Source organism: Megalobrama amblycephala, linkage group LG19 (genome assembly GCF_018812025.1).
Source record: "Megalobrama amblycephala isolate DHTTF-2021 linkage group LG19, ASM1881202v1, whole genome shotgun sequence".
NCBI lineage: Eukaryota > Metazoa > Chordata > Actinopteri > Cypriniformes > Xenocyprididae > Megalobrama > Megalobrama amblycephala.
In genome coordinates this window covers 13,612,915-13,627,509 of record NC_063062.1, presented here as the reverse complement: position 1 = coordinate 13,627,509, position 14,595 = coordinate 13,612,915, and the positions used below count along the sequence as shown (strand labels likewise).

At 37.3% G+C, this 14,595-nt stretch overlaps 1 protein-coding gene across 1 annotated transcript in view; it reads left to right on the top strand.

The window, feature by feature from the left end:
- mbtps1 (membrane-bound transcription factor peptidase, site 1) overlaps positions 1 to 14,329 on the top strand; it is a 28,110-nt gene extending 13,781 nt beyond the window's left edge. The window contains exons 4-23 of the mRNA XM_048168580.1: positions 940 to 1,158; positions 2,202 to 2,312; positions 2,495 to 2,604; positions 2,878 to 2,994; positions 3,174 to 3,241; positions 3,324 to 3,426; positions 4,358 to 4,509; positions 6,527 to 6,688; positions 7,026 to 7,170; positions 7,293 to 7,481; positions 9,731 to 9,903; positions 10,012 to 10,127; positions 10,248 to 10,404; positions 11,424 to 11,548; positions 11,672 to 11,749; positions 11,859 to 11,999; positions 12,143 to 12,274; positions 13,093 to 13,219; positions 13,365 to 13,495; positions 13,613 to 14,329. Of these exons, the coding sequence (XP_048024537.1) occupies positions 940 to 1,158; positions 2,202 to 2,312; positions 2,495 to 2,604; positions 2,878 to 2,994; positions 3,174 to 3,241; positions 3,324 to 3,426; positions 4,358 to 4,509; positions 6,527 to 6,688; positions 7,026 to 7,170; positions 7,293 to 7,481; positions 9,731 to 9,903; positions 10,012 to 10,127; positions 10,248 to 10,404; positions 11,424 to 11,548; positions 11,672 to 11,749; positions 11,859 to 11,999; positions 12,143 to 12,274; positions 13,093 to 13,219; positions 13,365 to 13,495; positions 13,613 to 13,824 (2,768 nt within the window). The 3' untranslated portion in view covers positions 13,825 to 14,329. The remainder of the gene's footprint in view (positions 1 to 939; positions 1,159 to 2,201; positions 2,313 to 2,494; positions 2,605 to 2,877; positions 2,995 to 3,173; positions 3,242 to 3,323; positions 3,427 to 4,357; positions 4,510 to 6,526; positions 6,689 to 7,025; positions 7,171 to 7,292; positions 7,482 to 9,730; positions 9,904 to 10,011; positions 10,128 to 10,247; positions 10,405 to 11,423; positions 11,549 to 11,671; positions 11,750 to 11,858; positions 12,000 to 12,142; positions 12,275 to 13,092; positions 13,220 to 13,364; positions 13,496 to 13,612) is intronic.
- The last annotated feature ends 266 nt before the right edge of the window (positions 14,330 to 14,595 follow it).

Genomic DNA, 14,595 nt, shown 5'->3' with positions numbered 1-14,595 from the left:
TAAAAGTGTATATTATATTTATTAAATATTAGCAGGGGAGATTAGTGTTTTCAAAAGTACTGACTTCGGTACCAAGTTGGTACTGAAATTTTAAAAATGTGTCGCTTTTAGGCTGTTGAGTGGATTCGTAAACGCCCCTGATTGGCCATTGTTTTCACGGATTCAACAGATACGTCTGTGATTGGCTACAATGATCAACGCTTCAAAAACTTGTTGTAAATGGATATCAATTACACTCTTCACCAAGCGCTTACACAGATACACACCTGCTTTCAAACGCTCCCGCTTCTGCATTCGAAACGCTTTCAAACGCTTCTGTTTGGTTTCAAGCGCTCCCGTGCGTTGATCATTGTAGCCAATTACAGACATATATGTTGAGCGCCTGAACACAAAGGCTAACCAGAGGTGTTTACAAATATGCTCAACGGCGCTCAAAGCATCACATTTTAAAAATTTCAGTACCGACCTGGCACCGAAGTCGGTACTTTTGACAACACTAGTAGAGATACAAAGCTGAATTTCTAAAGTCGTTTTTGAGCCCTGGTTTATTGTAATGTTTGAAGTATTCATGATAATAGGGGCATTTTTTTGAGTTCTGGGGTGATTGTGTCTAGAGTGGATGGCATAAAAGTGCTATTGAGTTATGAGAAATAAATGTGTGCACTTATAAATGAAGATTAAATGGGGACTGGCCTGAAAGAGTGATAAATTGCATGATCAATCAAGAGAAATTGAAAGACGGGATTTGAAGTAAGCACTTTTAATAATCCTCCTCCTCAGGGCTGAGTGACTTTGACATATTCTATTGGATGGCAAGAATGCCAGTAGAGGTTCTTCTATACCATTTATACTGCAGTATATCCTTGGCACAAATAAAATAATCAAATGGGATGAAGTATAATTCATTGAGAATAATTTCTCATTCCTTTTCTCTTTCAGCGGGCACTGATGGGGCGTCCCCGTGCAATGACACACGCTGGGTGCAGAAGTGGCAGTCTTGGCAGTCATCTAGGCCGCTTAGGAGGACCAGTCTGTCTCTGGGCTCTGGATTCTGGCATGCCACAGGAAGACACTCCAGTCGCCGTCTCCTACGGGCCATTCCCAGACATGTCGCTCAGATACTGCAAGCAGATGTGCTCTGGCAGATGGGACACACCGGTAAGATTCTCTACCGTAATTAAAGGTGCCCTAGAACTTTTTTTTTTAAAGATGTAAAATAAGTCTAAGGTGTCCCCTGAATGTGTCTGTGAAGTTTCAGCTCAAAATACCCCATAGATTTTTTTTTATTCATTTTTTTTAACTGCCTATTTTGGGGCATCATTATAAATGAGCCGATTCAGGGCTGCTGGCCCTTTAATTGCTCGTGCTCTCCGCCCGGAGCTCGCGCTTGCCTTAAACAACATAAAAAAAGTTCAAACAGCTAATATAACCCTCAAAATGGATCTTTACAAAGTGTTCGTCATGCAGCATGTCTAATCGTGTAAGTACAGTGTTTATTTGAATGTTTACATTTGGTTATGAATGAGTTTGATAGTGCTCCGTGGCTAAAGCTAACATTACACACTGTTGGAGAGATTTATAAAGAATGAAGTTGTGTTTGTGAATTATACAGACTGCAAGTGTTTAAAAATGAAAATAGCGACGGCTCTTGTCTCCGTGAATACAGTAATAAACGATGGTAACTTTAACCACATTTAACAGTACATTAGCAACATGCTAATGAAACATTTAGAAAGACAATTTACAAATATCACTAAAAATATCATGTAATCATGACAGTTATTATTGCTGCCATTTTTCGCTATTGTTATTGCTTGCTTACCTAGTCTGATGATTCAGCTGTGCACATCCAGACGTTAATACTGGCTGCCCTGGTCTAATGCCTTTCATAATGTTGGGAACGTGGGCTGGCATATGCAAATATTGGGGCGTACACCCCGACTGTTACGTAACAGTCGGTGTTATGTTGAGATTCGCCTGTTCTTCGGAGGTCTTTTAAACAAATGAGATTTATATAAGAAGGAGGAAACAATGGAGTTTGAGACTCACTGTATGTCATTTCCATGTACTGAACTCTTGTTATTTAACTATGCCTAGGTAAATTCAATTTTTGAATCAAGGGAACCTTTAATGTTCTACTCTTTTTGAAGATCAGGTTTGTGTTAAAGCCTGCATTTCTGTTTATTTGTGTTCATATACAGGCTCTGGGGTGAAGGTAGCAGTATTTGACACTGGGTTGAGTGAGAAGCACCCTCACTTTAAGAATGTTAAGGAAAGAACCAATTGGACCAATGAGAAAACTCTGGATGATGGTAAGACAAGTTCTCAGTGTATGTCATGAAACAAGTTTAAACATGTCTAATCAGTCATAGTTTGTTATTGAGTGAAGTTGAATGCATCAACCCAGATGAATTGTTCAGATTAAATGCCTGTGTCTTGCATCAGTGTCTTGCATCAGTCTTTTATCTTTGTCTGTCTCACATTCTTTCTTCAGGGTTGGGTCATGGTACCTTTGTGGCTGGGGTTATCGCCAGCATGAGAGAGTGCCAGGGCTTCGCTCCTGATTCTGAGCTTCATATCTTCAGAGTTTTTACTAATAACCAGGTAGCAAACAGCATTAATCTCCATTTCCCTATATATGCAACTACTTTCAAAAGTCATTAATGAAAGAAAGTAATACGTTTATCCAGCAAAAAATGCATTAAATTGATTGAAAGTGAAAGTAAAGACATTTATAATGTAATAAAAGTTTTCTATTTCAAATAAATGCTGTTCTTTTGAACTTTCTATACATCAAAGATCCTGAAAAAATGTTAAGTAGCACAACCACTGTTTCCACAAATATGAAGCAGAACTGTTTTCAACATTTCTTTTTAGGTGTCCTACACCTCCTGGTTTTTAGATGCCTTTAACTATGCCATCCTGAAGAAGATAGATGTCTTAAATCTCAGTATAGGGGGACCAGACTTTATGGACCATCCATTTGTTGACAAGGTATGACATTAGGATTGACATTCAGCAGATGCTTTTGTTCAAAGCGACCCACAAATGAGGAACATTTCAAGCAATTTTAATGAAGGTGCAGTGTCTTTTGGCCTGTACATTTAAATATGGTTTATGTTCTCTAGAGTGTAGTCCTGTAATAAAAGCATGACTTGTCTGTGTTTAACAAGGTTTGGGAACTCACAGCCAACAAGGTGATTATGGTATCTGCTATTGGCAATGATGGCCCTCTCTACGGGTGAGTTGAGTAAATCAAGGACAAATTATATTAGATTTGGCCAATAGTCCCAACATATGTATTGACCCCCCCCTTCTTCCAGAACTCTGAACAATCCAGCAGATCAGATGGATGTTATTGGTGTTGGAGGGATTGATTTTGAGGACAATATTGCCAGGTTCTCATCCCGGGGCATGACAACATGGGTGAGTTCCTTCTTGTGCTGACATTACATTACTGCATTTTTCCTGTGCAGCTGCATTAAGAGGCCAGTGAGAACATGTCTGTGTGTTTTGATCTGACCTAAAATAGGTAGACAGACACCTCCTGCTAGACAAAGCTGGAGATTCCTGGAGAGTAAATTAAAGAGATTTACATACACTTCAAAAATCCTCCGTTCCACCTTTTGAGAGAATCACGACTTTGAAGATTTACAATATAGTTGTACATAAATGAATGGCCTTGAGATGTTAGTATGATATTTAAATTGAAAACTAAATCCCCTGCTGTGGGACTAGATGATATTGCTAAAAACATCAAATAAAAAATTGATTTGGCCTACTTTTAAATAGTGTAGTTAAAATTAAAAGGCATGTTTTCACACAGTTTTTTATTCATTAATGCAAGGATGAATATCTAATCCATTTTTTTATTTTAGATACACTATTAAAACAAGTGGCAATATATTAAATGGTTTTTAGAAGAATGCCATGCAAGGACTTGCAAAAAATTGATTAATTACTGGCTTGTTTTATACTGAAGTTCAAATCTCTCAAGTCATGAGACTGGGAAAGGTTGTCTAATTAGAAAGTCTTTTTATATGTCTTTAGGAAAGGCTGAATAAATAAGTGCATTTAAAAACATTATAATGTTTTATTTTTATCACAATGACATGTTCAAACCCCACAAAATGATCAGGTCAGGCTAATAAGAGTGAAATACTGATGTGGGGTTTAACACATCACAGGAGCCATATAAGTAAGTACACCATTGCTGGCCATGTATGACTAGAATTTTGACTCGGTGTTCATTCAGGCACATATACTGCTCTTATTCCCGCTCATCACAGTATCTGTCAGTTTGTCTTGTCAGCTCAGTTGAAACACGGTTTTGCTTCCTGTGCTATCTGTTGATCAGGAGCTGCCAGGTGGCTATGGCAGGGTGAAGCCTGACATCGTGACGTATGGCTCTGGTGTGCGTGGTTCAGGACTGAAGGAGGGCTGTCGTTCTCTCTCTGGCACTAGTGTTGCATCACCTGTAGTGGCTGGAGCTGTCACACTGCTGGCCAGGTGAGACACAGATGAACAAAAACAGTATAAAAACTAAAATATTGTGCATTAATCTTTGCATTTAATATTCACAAACTCTCTTCCTGACTACATTTTTTTTTTTTTTTTGGACCATTAAAGGTCCCGTTCTTCGTGATCCCATGTTTCAAACTTTAGTTAGTGTGTAATGTTGTTGTTAGAGTATAAATAAAATCTGTAAAATTTTAAAGCTCAAAGTTCAATGCCAAGCGAGATATTTTATTTAACAGAAGTCGCCTACATCGAACGGCCAGTTTGGACTACATCCCTCTACTTCCTTCTTTAATGATGTCACTAAAACAGTTTTTTGACTAACCTCCGCCCACAGGAATACACAAGAGTTGCGTTTGTAGAGTGTGTTTGTCGCCATGTCGTCGAAACGCTGTTATTTTCATCCCGCAGTCCAATCACCGGGTCTGATTCCGGTTCAAATTGATAGGGTAAAATTAAAGACATGTTTACAATAACACTGAGCGCGTGCATCTCCACGTTATGGTAAGAGGCGTGACCTTTCCGGGCAAGATGCGCTAAACTGCTGTCGAATCACAACACAGGAACCGCTGGCACAATCAGAACTCGTTACGTATTTCTGAAGGAGGGACTTCATAGAACAAGGAAGTCATCAGCCCGTTTTTATGACAGTGGAAACAGCGGTATACAGATAAGTAAATTATGTGAAAAATACTGTGTTTTTTTACACGCGAAACATGAACACATGTTATATTGCACACTATAAACACAATCAAAGCTTCAAAAAAACACGAAAAACGGGACCTTTAAAAAACATTTATTTAATATTTATTTTCATGCATTTAAACGGTTTATGTCTTACTCCACTGTTCAAAAGTCTAGGGTCAGTAAGATTTTTATTTTTATTTTTATTTTCTTGAAAGAAGTAACTTATGACCACTATTTCTATTTTAATATATGACATTTATTCCTGTGATGGCAAAGCTGAATTTTCAGCTTCATTACTCCAGTCTTCAGTGACACATGATCCTTCAGAAATCTGATTTTGTGCTCATGAAACATTTCTTATCAATGTTGAAAACAGTTGTGCTGCTTATAATATTTTTTTGGAAACTGTGATAATTTTTTCCCCCAATATTCTTTGATGAATAGAAAGTCTTAACAGAACTGCATTTATTTGAAATAGAAATTATTTGTAACATTATAAATGTTTACTGTCATTTTTGATCAATTTAATGTGTTTTTGTTAAAGAAAAGTATTAATATTTAAAATTTGACCCTAAACTTTTGATCAACAGTGTATGTATACTCAACCCCTATACTAGCTGTATCCAATTTTAGGCCTTGACATGATTTATATCCATTTTCATAAGCGATTCAAAATAGGGTTTCATCGTAAGGCCAATGTTTGCTACTTTATCAGGGCACAGATAGTGATTGATAGTAGGCTCACCTGTACTTTGTAAGTACCATATATAGTACTTGTACTATAAACACACTACTCTTTATTACATCTATTATGAAGTAGAACAAAATAAATTGGTTCTTTAAACCTATGGTTTTCTTCATAATTGTTTTTTGTTACTGTGGCCCTATGGGGGGAAAATAAATAGGAAATTCAGCCTGCAAAAAAAAGAAAAAAACGAGAAACAAATGAATTGACAGAATCAATCTTACTTTCCTCCGGGAATTGAATGACATCCTCTTTCTTTTGCTGTATTTTTGATCTAGTCCATCCTCTCAGTCTGCGATGGCTAACCTAATTTGTTGGTGTTTCCACTCTATACTGTTTTCATTTTACCTCCTTCAGTTCCTTTCCTTTCTATCTCTTTCATATATATTGCTCTCATTTGTATTAGTCTCTCATAGGAACTTGACCCCATCCACCTCTTTGCTTTATGGCCTGGTGACTCAGTGTTTCTTTTAAATCTGTTTTCCAGTCTTTAGCCTGCTGTTGCACTGAAATGATATTCCATCAAGCCACATCCATTTAACTGAAACATGTTTATTTGTTTTTTGTCTTTTCCAGCACTGTGCTAAACAGAGAGTTGGTGAACCCGGCCAGTATGAAGCAGGCCCTGATCGCCTCAGCACGCAGGCTGCCAGGAGTCAACATGTTTGAGCAGGGCCATGGCAAACTCGATTTACTCAGAGCCTACCAGATCCTTAACAGCTACAAGCCACAAGCCAGGCATGTCTCTCGCACATGCACAAATATTGCTTTTCTCTCTTTGCCTTTACATTTGCATTGATGTATTTAGCAGATGCTTTTATCCAAAGCGACTTACAAAAGAGGGGAAGCATCTTTCTATAGCTTTATGCTCACATAAAATGCTCAGTTTCTTATTCATGTATGCCAAATTGGATCCATTTAAAAGGTAACCAGCATCTCCATCACACCCTCATTCGGATTTAATTACATTCCAGCCTGGTTATAGTGTAGATTTGATCTGGTTCATTATCTTGCAATGGCTCTCAGTGAGGTCATCATCCGCTAATGAATTTCTAATGGTGTTTTTATTCTTTAGCCTGAGCCCGAGCTACATAGATCTGACCGAGTGCCCGTACATGTGGCCCTACTGCTCACAGCCCATTTACTACGGTAGCATGCCGACAATTGTCAACGTGACCATTCTTAATGGTATGGGCGTGACTGGGAGGATTGTGGACAAGGTATGCAATAATAAAGAGACTGACTGCAATTTGTTGTAAACTGATATGATGTTTTAAACATTAAATTGTAATTTCAAATATTCTTGGCCCCTTTTCACTGAATCACTGTTTTATGTTCACAGCCCATTTGGCAGCCCTACCTTCCTCAGAATGGTGATTATGTAGATGTGGCGGTATCTTACTCACCTGTGCTCTGGCCCTGGGCCGGTTACCTGGCTGTTTCCATATCTGTGGCCAAGAAAGCTGCATCATGGGAAGGCATCGCTCAGGGTCATGTCATGGTTACAGTGGCCTCGCCAGCAGAGAATGACGTGAGTAACAGTACTGTCTCTGATATCTCCAGTATAGTAGTACATGCAATTTTAATTTTATTTGAAAGTGTGTTGGCTCAAATTATTTTGATTGGTTTATGAATGTTTGGGTACTTTACACTTTTAAGAGTTTCTTAGAAGAACTCTTTCCCTGCCATTGATTAACTTTTAATGACAAAGCTTCCTGGCCATTGACAGAGCTTACTGGCAATCTGAGTTTTCACTGTTACACTTTTAGGGGGCGCTATTATGCATCTCCTAAAAGAGTACAGAATCTCCAGATCAAAAAACAAGCAAAGAAGTAGAAACAAGCGATAGAAGCATTGCTTCCACACATGTAATCTAATGTGACCATCAAACATTAAACAGCATGTAAATCAAAATTGCCTGACATTACTGAATGAAATGTTGAACCCATGAAGAGGTATAGAACTGTGCAAGCTATAGGGGTGTTGATGGACTCGATCTGCTTAATCCATGTTTTGATTATCAATCTGAATCCGATCCGGACATAGTCTTCGACAGAATCGTGATTTATTTATTTATTTATTTATTTATTTTTTTTTTCCTTCTTAGCCTTTTGTTCAAAATGTTGCTTTTTTCAAAATGAAATTTAACCACATTCAAGTGTTAAGAAAAAAAAAGAATGCATGAAGATAGAATAAAATTTCTTTAAAAGCAGAAACTTTCAGCAGTTTTTTTGATATTATTGCATGTTCAGGTATTCACACAACAAAATATTCTGGGGCCATGAAAGTTTTGTTAAAATGATCAAAAATGCTGGTGCTGGCTGGCAACTTTTTTCTTTTTTTCTTTTTTCTTTTTTTTTTTTTTTTTAAACGTTGGTGAGGAAAGAGTTAAAGCCCATTCACACCAAGGACGAAAACTTTAATGATAAAGATATTTTCCTAAATATATAACAATATATATAAATAATCTAAATATAAAACAATAGCAGATTCTACACCTCAACCAACTATAATGGCACAGAGAAACAATATTGTTGGAACAATGAAAACATTGACAGCCAATCAGAATTCATTCTGCTTTAAAGAGTTCGTGCATTTAAAGGGTTAGTTCACCCAAAAATGAAAATTATGTCATTAATGACTCACCCTCATGTCGTTCCAAACCCGTAAGACCTCCGTTCATCTTCGGAACGCAGTTTAAGATATTTTAGATTTAGTCCAAGAGCTTTCTGTCCCTCCAATTAAAATGTATGTACGGTAGACTGTCCATGTCCAGAAAGGTAATTAAAAACATCATCAAAGTAGTCCATGTGACATCAGTGGGTTAGTTAGAGGTTTCTGAAGCATCTAAAATGCATTTTGGTCCAAAAATAACAAAAGCTACGACTTTATTCAGCATTGTCTTCTCTTCCAGGTCTGTGTATATCCGCTTGTGACGCTGCTTCTTCTTCTACGGCGGTTGGCATCCAGCTTATTGGTGCATTACCGCCCCCTTCTGCTCCGGACAGTGATGCTGATGACATGTTATCCGGTGCGCCCGAGCTTCGTTTACAGTCTGAGGGAGACGCACGCTGTATTCAAGCTATTCTACATTGTTTGTATTTTGGTATTGCTATATTTTTTTAAATGGTGCATAGGTGTGCATGTCGCGGATGTCCTAATCGCGTCACTGTCCGGAGCAAAAGGGGCCGGTAATGCATCAATAAGCTGGATGCCAACCGCCGTAGAAGAAGCTTCTTGAAAGCGGATATACACAGACCCGGAAGAGAAGACAATGCTGAATAAAGTCGTAGTTTTTGTTATTTTTAGACCATAATGTATTTTAGATGCTTCAAAAACTTCTAACTAAACCACATGGACATGTGACATCAGTGGTGTTTTGATGGTTTGGTGTTTTGGTGGTTGATAATGTTTTTATTACCTTTCTGGACATGGACAGTCTACCGTACATACATTTTCAATGGAGGGACAGAAAGCTCTCGGACTAAATCTAAAATATCTTAAACTGTGTTCCGAAGATGAACGGAGGTCTTGCGGGTTTGGAACGACATGAGGGTGAGTCATTAATGACATAATTTTTGGGTGAACTAACCCTTTAAAGCAGCAGATGACAGCATGCGCTTAGAATATAGATCAATATCGTCTGGTGGTGTGCAATATACTTAACTTCTTGTTCTTGTTGTCTTGAAGATTTCTAAAAACCTTTAATTTTGGCTCCAAGTAGTGTAATTCCACATCATGACCTGCTGTTGTCTGTTTTCCACGTGTGTGTGCATCCAGTCAGCAATAGGTGGTGAGATGACCTCCACAGTGAAGCTACCAGTGAAGGTAAAGATTGTCCCCACTCCTCCACGTAGTAAGAGGATTCTGTGGGATCAGTACCACAACTTGCGCTACCCGCCTGGCTACTTCCCCCGAGACAACCTGCGCATGAAGAACGATCCACTTGACTGGTGAGCCACAACCACCAAATATAGTTCACATTCAATCAGGAAGAGAATCTGTACAGTGTAGGGTTAGTATAATTTTGTAGATTACATTGTTTTTCTCATGTTTTGTAGGAATGGTGATCATATTCACACTAACTTTAGAGACATGTATCAGCACCTTCGCAGCAATGGCTACTTTGTTGAGGTCCTGGGTGCACCAATCACATGCTTTGATGCCAGTCAGTATGGTAGGTGTTCATTCAGTATTAAGGATTCTGTCTTGAAGATGAATTGGATTTGTGGAACAAGTAGTGATGGAGTAAGACCTGCTTAAATCAACTGTCACCTCTGTCTCTGTGTGTTTATAGGGACCTTGCTGATGGTGGACAGCGAGGAAGAGTATTTTCCAGAGGAGATCTCTAAGTTGAGGAGAGACATAGATAATGGCCTGTCTCTCATCGTCTTCAGTGACTGGTACAACACATCAGTCATGAGAAAAGTCAAGTTCTATGATGAAAACACCAGGTACTGAGAACATCAAGACACAGCAATCCTGTGTCTCTCTTAAGCCCCGAGTATGCTTCGTTTGACTTGTGCACGTACAACGCATGCTCAGTTTTGAGCAATCTCTCGCCACGTGTTACAACCCATGTAAACATCTTTGTATTCTTTCATGCTAGAGTTTCACAATCTCTCGTCTATGTAGGCCTCCATTGTTGCTGTAGCTTGCATGCGTTACGTTCTGTTTATGCAGTTTTTCTTCAACTACTTTGTAAATCGACGACCCCAAGCACAGTTGCCACCTTGTGGATAAAATAATTACTGCAAAAAAAGTTAAATGCACATGTGCGACCTGCGCATACTCATGGTTACAAAAATCTGGTGGTGCACGTACTTTTTCGATGACGAAATTTGCGTCACGCACTGTATGCTGACCCTCGCGTACATGTAAAAAGTGAAGTATACTTTGGGCTTTCTTTAAAATATATTTATCAGTACACTGTATTGCATGCTTCTGCTTCCTTGGCCTTATTCTTACTTTATTTTTTCCATAGTGAAAATAGTATATATATGATACACACGTTATTATTATACATTATATTCAGACACCTTGAACATTTCATTCATTAATGCAGTATATTCACTATTTACCAGTTTAAAAAAATGGCAAGATCTCAGTCTTAATTATTAAAAGTAATTTTTGGTTTGACTGTATGTATATATGTATGTATAAGACTACCTTGCTAATTACTTGATTAATTGTGATTTCACCTGACATTTTTATTTCAGCAATGCGTTTGTCTAATTTTCTAATTACTTTGTTTTTACTGTCCTAATTTAAAAGTGTGCTTTCCATTAGGTATTTGAGTGTCCTAATTCATAACTAATGTCATTTGGGGGATTTGAAAGTGTGTGTGATGTCTATTATTGGATCTGACAAATAATTTTTAAATGGGGCTCTTAGTAAAGTGTCTGATTCAGGGCAAATGTTTTTATCAAATATCAAGACAACTTTTGAAATGGGCATTATACTTAATTTGCAGGCAGTGGTGGATGCCGGACACAGGGGGCGCTAACGTGCCAGCCTTGAACGACTTGATCTCAGTGTGGGGTATGGCTTTCAGTGACGGTCTGTATGAGGGAGACTTCACAATGGCAGATCACGACAGTAAGACTCTATAACTTTGCACAGATTCCTGTTAAATACACAATAATTGAGTAGATTATTGAAATCGAATCTAGATGAACATGCCTCCATTAAAACAATGTATACTGTCTTGTCGCTTTTCAGTGTATTATGCCTCGGGGTGCAGCATTGCTCGTTTTCCAGAGGATGGGATTGTCATTGCTCAGACCTTAAAGGATCAAGGTACACAGCACCTGCTGTAATCATACATCTTACATCACTGCTGTATCCATGGAGACCAGCTAAATGCTCCCTCGTTTTCTTAATCTTCTTGACAACCTCAAATTTCTAGGTCTGGAAGTCTTGAAACAAGAGACTGCAGTGGTGGAAAATGTGCCTGTGCTTGGACTGTACCAAACACCCTCTGAAGGGGGAGGTCGTATAGCGCTCTATGGAGACTCCAACTGCATTGATGACAGTCACAGACAGAAAGGTAATGGGCATTTTATGTATAGCTCACATTTTGTTCAAACAAGTCTGTCAGGCATAGTTCTATAAGCCTTGCCTCACTAACTATCAATTTTCATACTTGTTAATTTAATTTGCATGTGTTTGGGATCTCTTTTCATTATTTAGACTGTTTTTGGCTGCTGGATGCTCTGCTGCAGTACACTTCATATTCCATGACTCCGCCCAGCCTCACACACTCTAAAAACAGAGTGGTTCCCCCTACAGGCACAGACAGGCCATTACCACAGAGATTGGAAGGTGATATTATTTATTTATTTATAATTCATTACTGTTAAATTATTATTTTATTTTATAATAATTATTATTTTATTCATTATATATTATTTATTTATTTTTAATTTTTAGTGCACTGTTTTTAATGAATTTGTTTTATTTATATATATATATATATATATATATATATATATATATATATATATATATATATATATATATATATATATAAATATAATTTATTTATATTATGTATTTTTAAATTCATTTTAATCTATATATTTTAGTTAATTCATTCATGTATTCATTTTTATTTTTTTTATTCGTTACTTGTAGTTAATTCATTATTTTATATCAATTTATTTATTTAATTCAGTTAAATTTTTCTCACTTATTTAATTAATTTTTTATTTATTTTTAATTGTTTTTAAATCACTTCTATCATTTATTTATATTTATAAATATTTTGGTAATTCATTTATACATTTCATTATTTTTATTTTAAGTCATTAAAATCATTTTTATTTATTAATTAATCGTTCTAAATCATTTTTTTATTTTTTAATTCCTTTGTGTATAATTCATTAATTTTATTTTAATTCATTAGTCATTTTTCTAATTTCTTAAAATTTAAATTTTTATTTATTTATTTGTGTTTTTAATCATATTTTTTTTATTTTTTGTTAATTAATTTATGCATTTGATATTTGTTTTTTTATTTTTGTAATTCATTATTTTATGTTTAATTCATTGTTTTAAGACATTTTAGCATTTTATTTATTTATTTATTTTTTATCAACTAAATTTTTTTTTTATTATTTTTAAAATATTTTTATTATTAGGTAATCACCTCTACCGTTACTCCAAAGTACTGGAGGCTCATCTGGGTGACCCCAAGCCTCGTCCTCTACCTGCATGCCCTCATCTGTCTTGGGCTAAACCCCAGCCGCTTAATGAGACTGCTCCTAGGTCAGTACACATGAGACCTGTGCCATTCTCAGCTTCTGCACTCAGTGCAAAACATATCTAAATTTGGACGTGTTGTCTTTTAATATCCACATCTGACCAGGTTTGTTGACTTTTTCTTTTTTTTTTTTTTTCTTTTTTTTTTCAGCAATCTGTGGAAGCACCAGAAACTACTGTCAGTGGACATGGACAAGGTTGTTTTGCCTAATGTAAGGCCATATCGGCCTCAGGTTCGACCCCTGTCTCCTGGAGAAAGTGGAGCCTGGGACATTCCCGGAGGTGAGGAAGGAAAATTTGCTTTGGTTGATTATTTCCTGAACACAGATATCACTCACAAAAGGGCATTTAACATTCAGACAACACAATGCAGTAATCCATGTCTGTGTGTTTCCTCAGGAATAATGCCTGGCCGCTATAATCAAGAGGTGGGCCAGACCATCCCGATGTTTGCGTTTCTTGGTGCCATGGTTGTGCTTTCCTTCTTTGTGGTGCAGTTGACCAAGGCCAAGAGCAAACCTAAGCGCAGGAAGCCCAGAGTGAAACGGCCGCTTTACCTTGTACAACAGCAACAACAAACCCCTCACTCAGGCAAAAACCCCACCGTATGATCGGCCACATGCCACATCTGGACAAACTAATGGGGATCAGTCTTCCCTGTGGTGTGTGGGTGTGTGATGCCGTAACCCCGTGATAATGACGTTATTAGAGTCTGAAGGGCTGTGTCTGTACATTCTTGAGATGAACCAGCCACCTGCGCCCAGATGAGGGCCTTGCTTGGACATCAGTGTTCCCTCTCCTGTCTTGATTCAACACATGCCTTTCAATTCAGTGACCAAATGGAGGAATGTTTCCCTTTTTAATTTATTGATGATGATTAATTGACTATTGACCCTTGCTTTGTATGTCAAATTGGACAACCAAAACCAGCCATTCAGTTTTTTTGATCAACATATTGGACTCTTTTCCACATGTCCTCATTTTTGTATTCTGTCCGACTGTGTTTTTTATAAAACGGTTGTGTGCTTACATCTTTTGTAAATAGCCATCATGATTTCACTGTTGTTGGTGTGGAATTATCAATGTTTTAAATATATCTCATCCGATATAAAGCAAGCAAACCTGTCTCTGTCTTTGTAATAAATCCTAGATGACAGTCTTCATATATTGGTTAGAATGGAAAAGAACAAGGACAGTCTTCATCTTGTTTTTTTTTTTCATGGGATGATTCAGGTAAACTGTCAGAAGTATATGTGCCTATGGAACGGTTCTGTTTACTTTTGCTACTTTCGATGATGGATGAAGCTATTTGTTCTTTGTTTGCATAAGATACATGTGCATAAGATGGATGAAGCTGTCACGGTTTGACTGTGTGGCCCGCT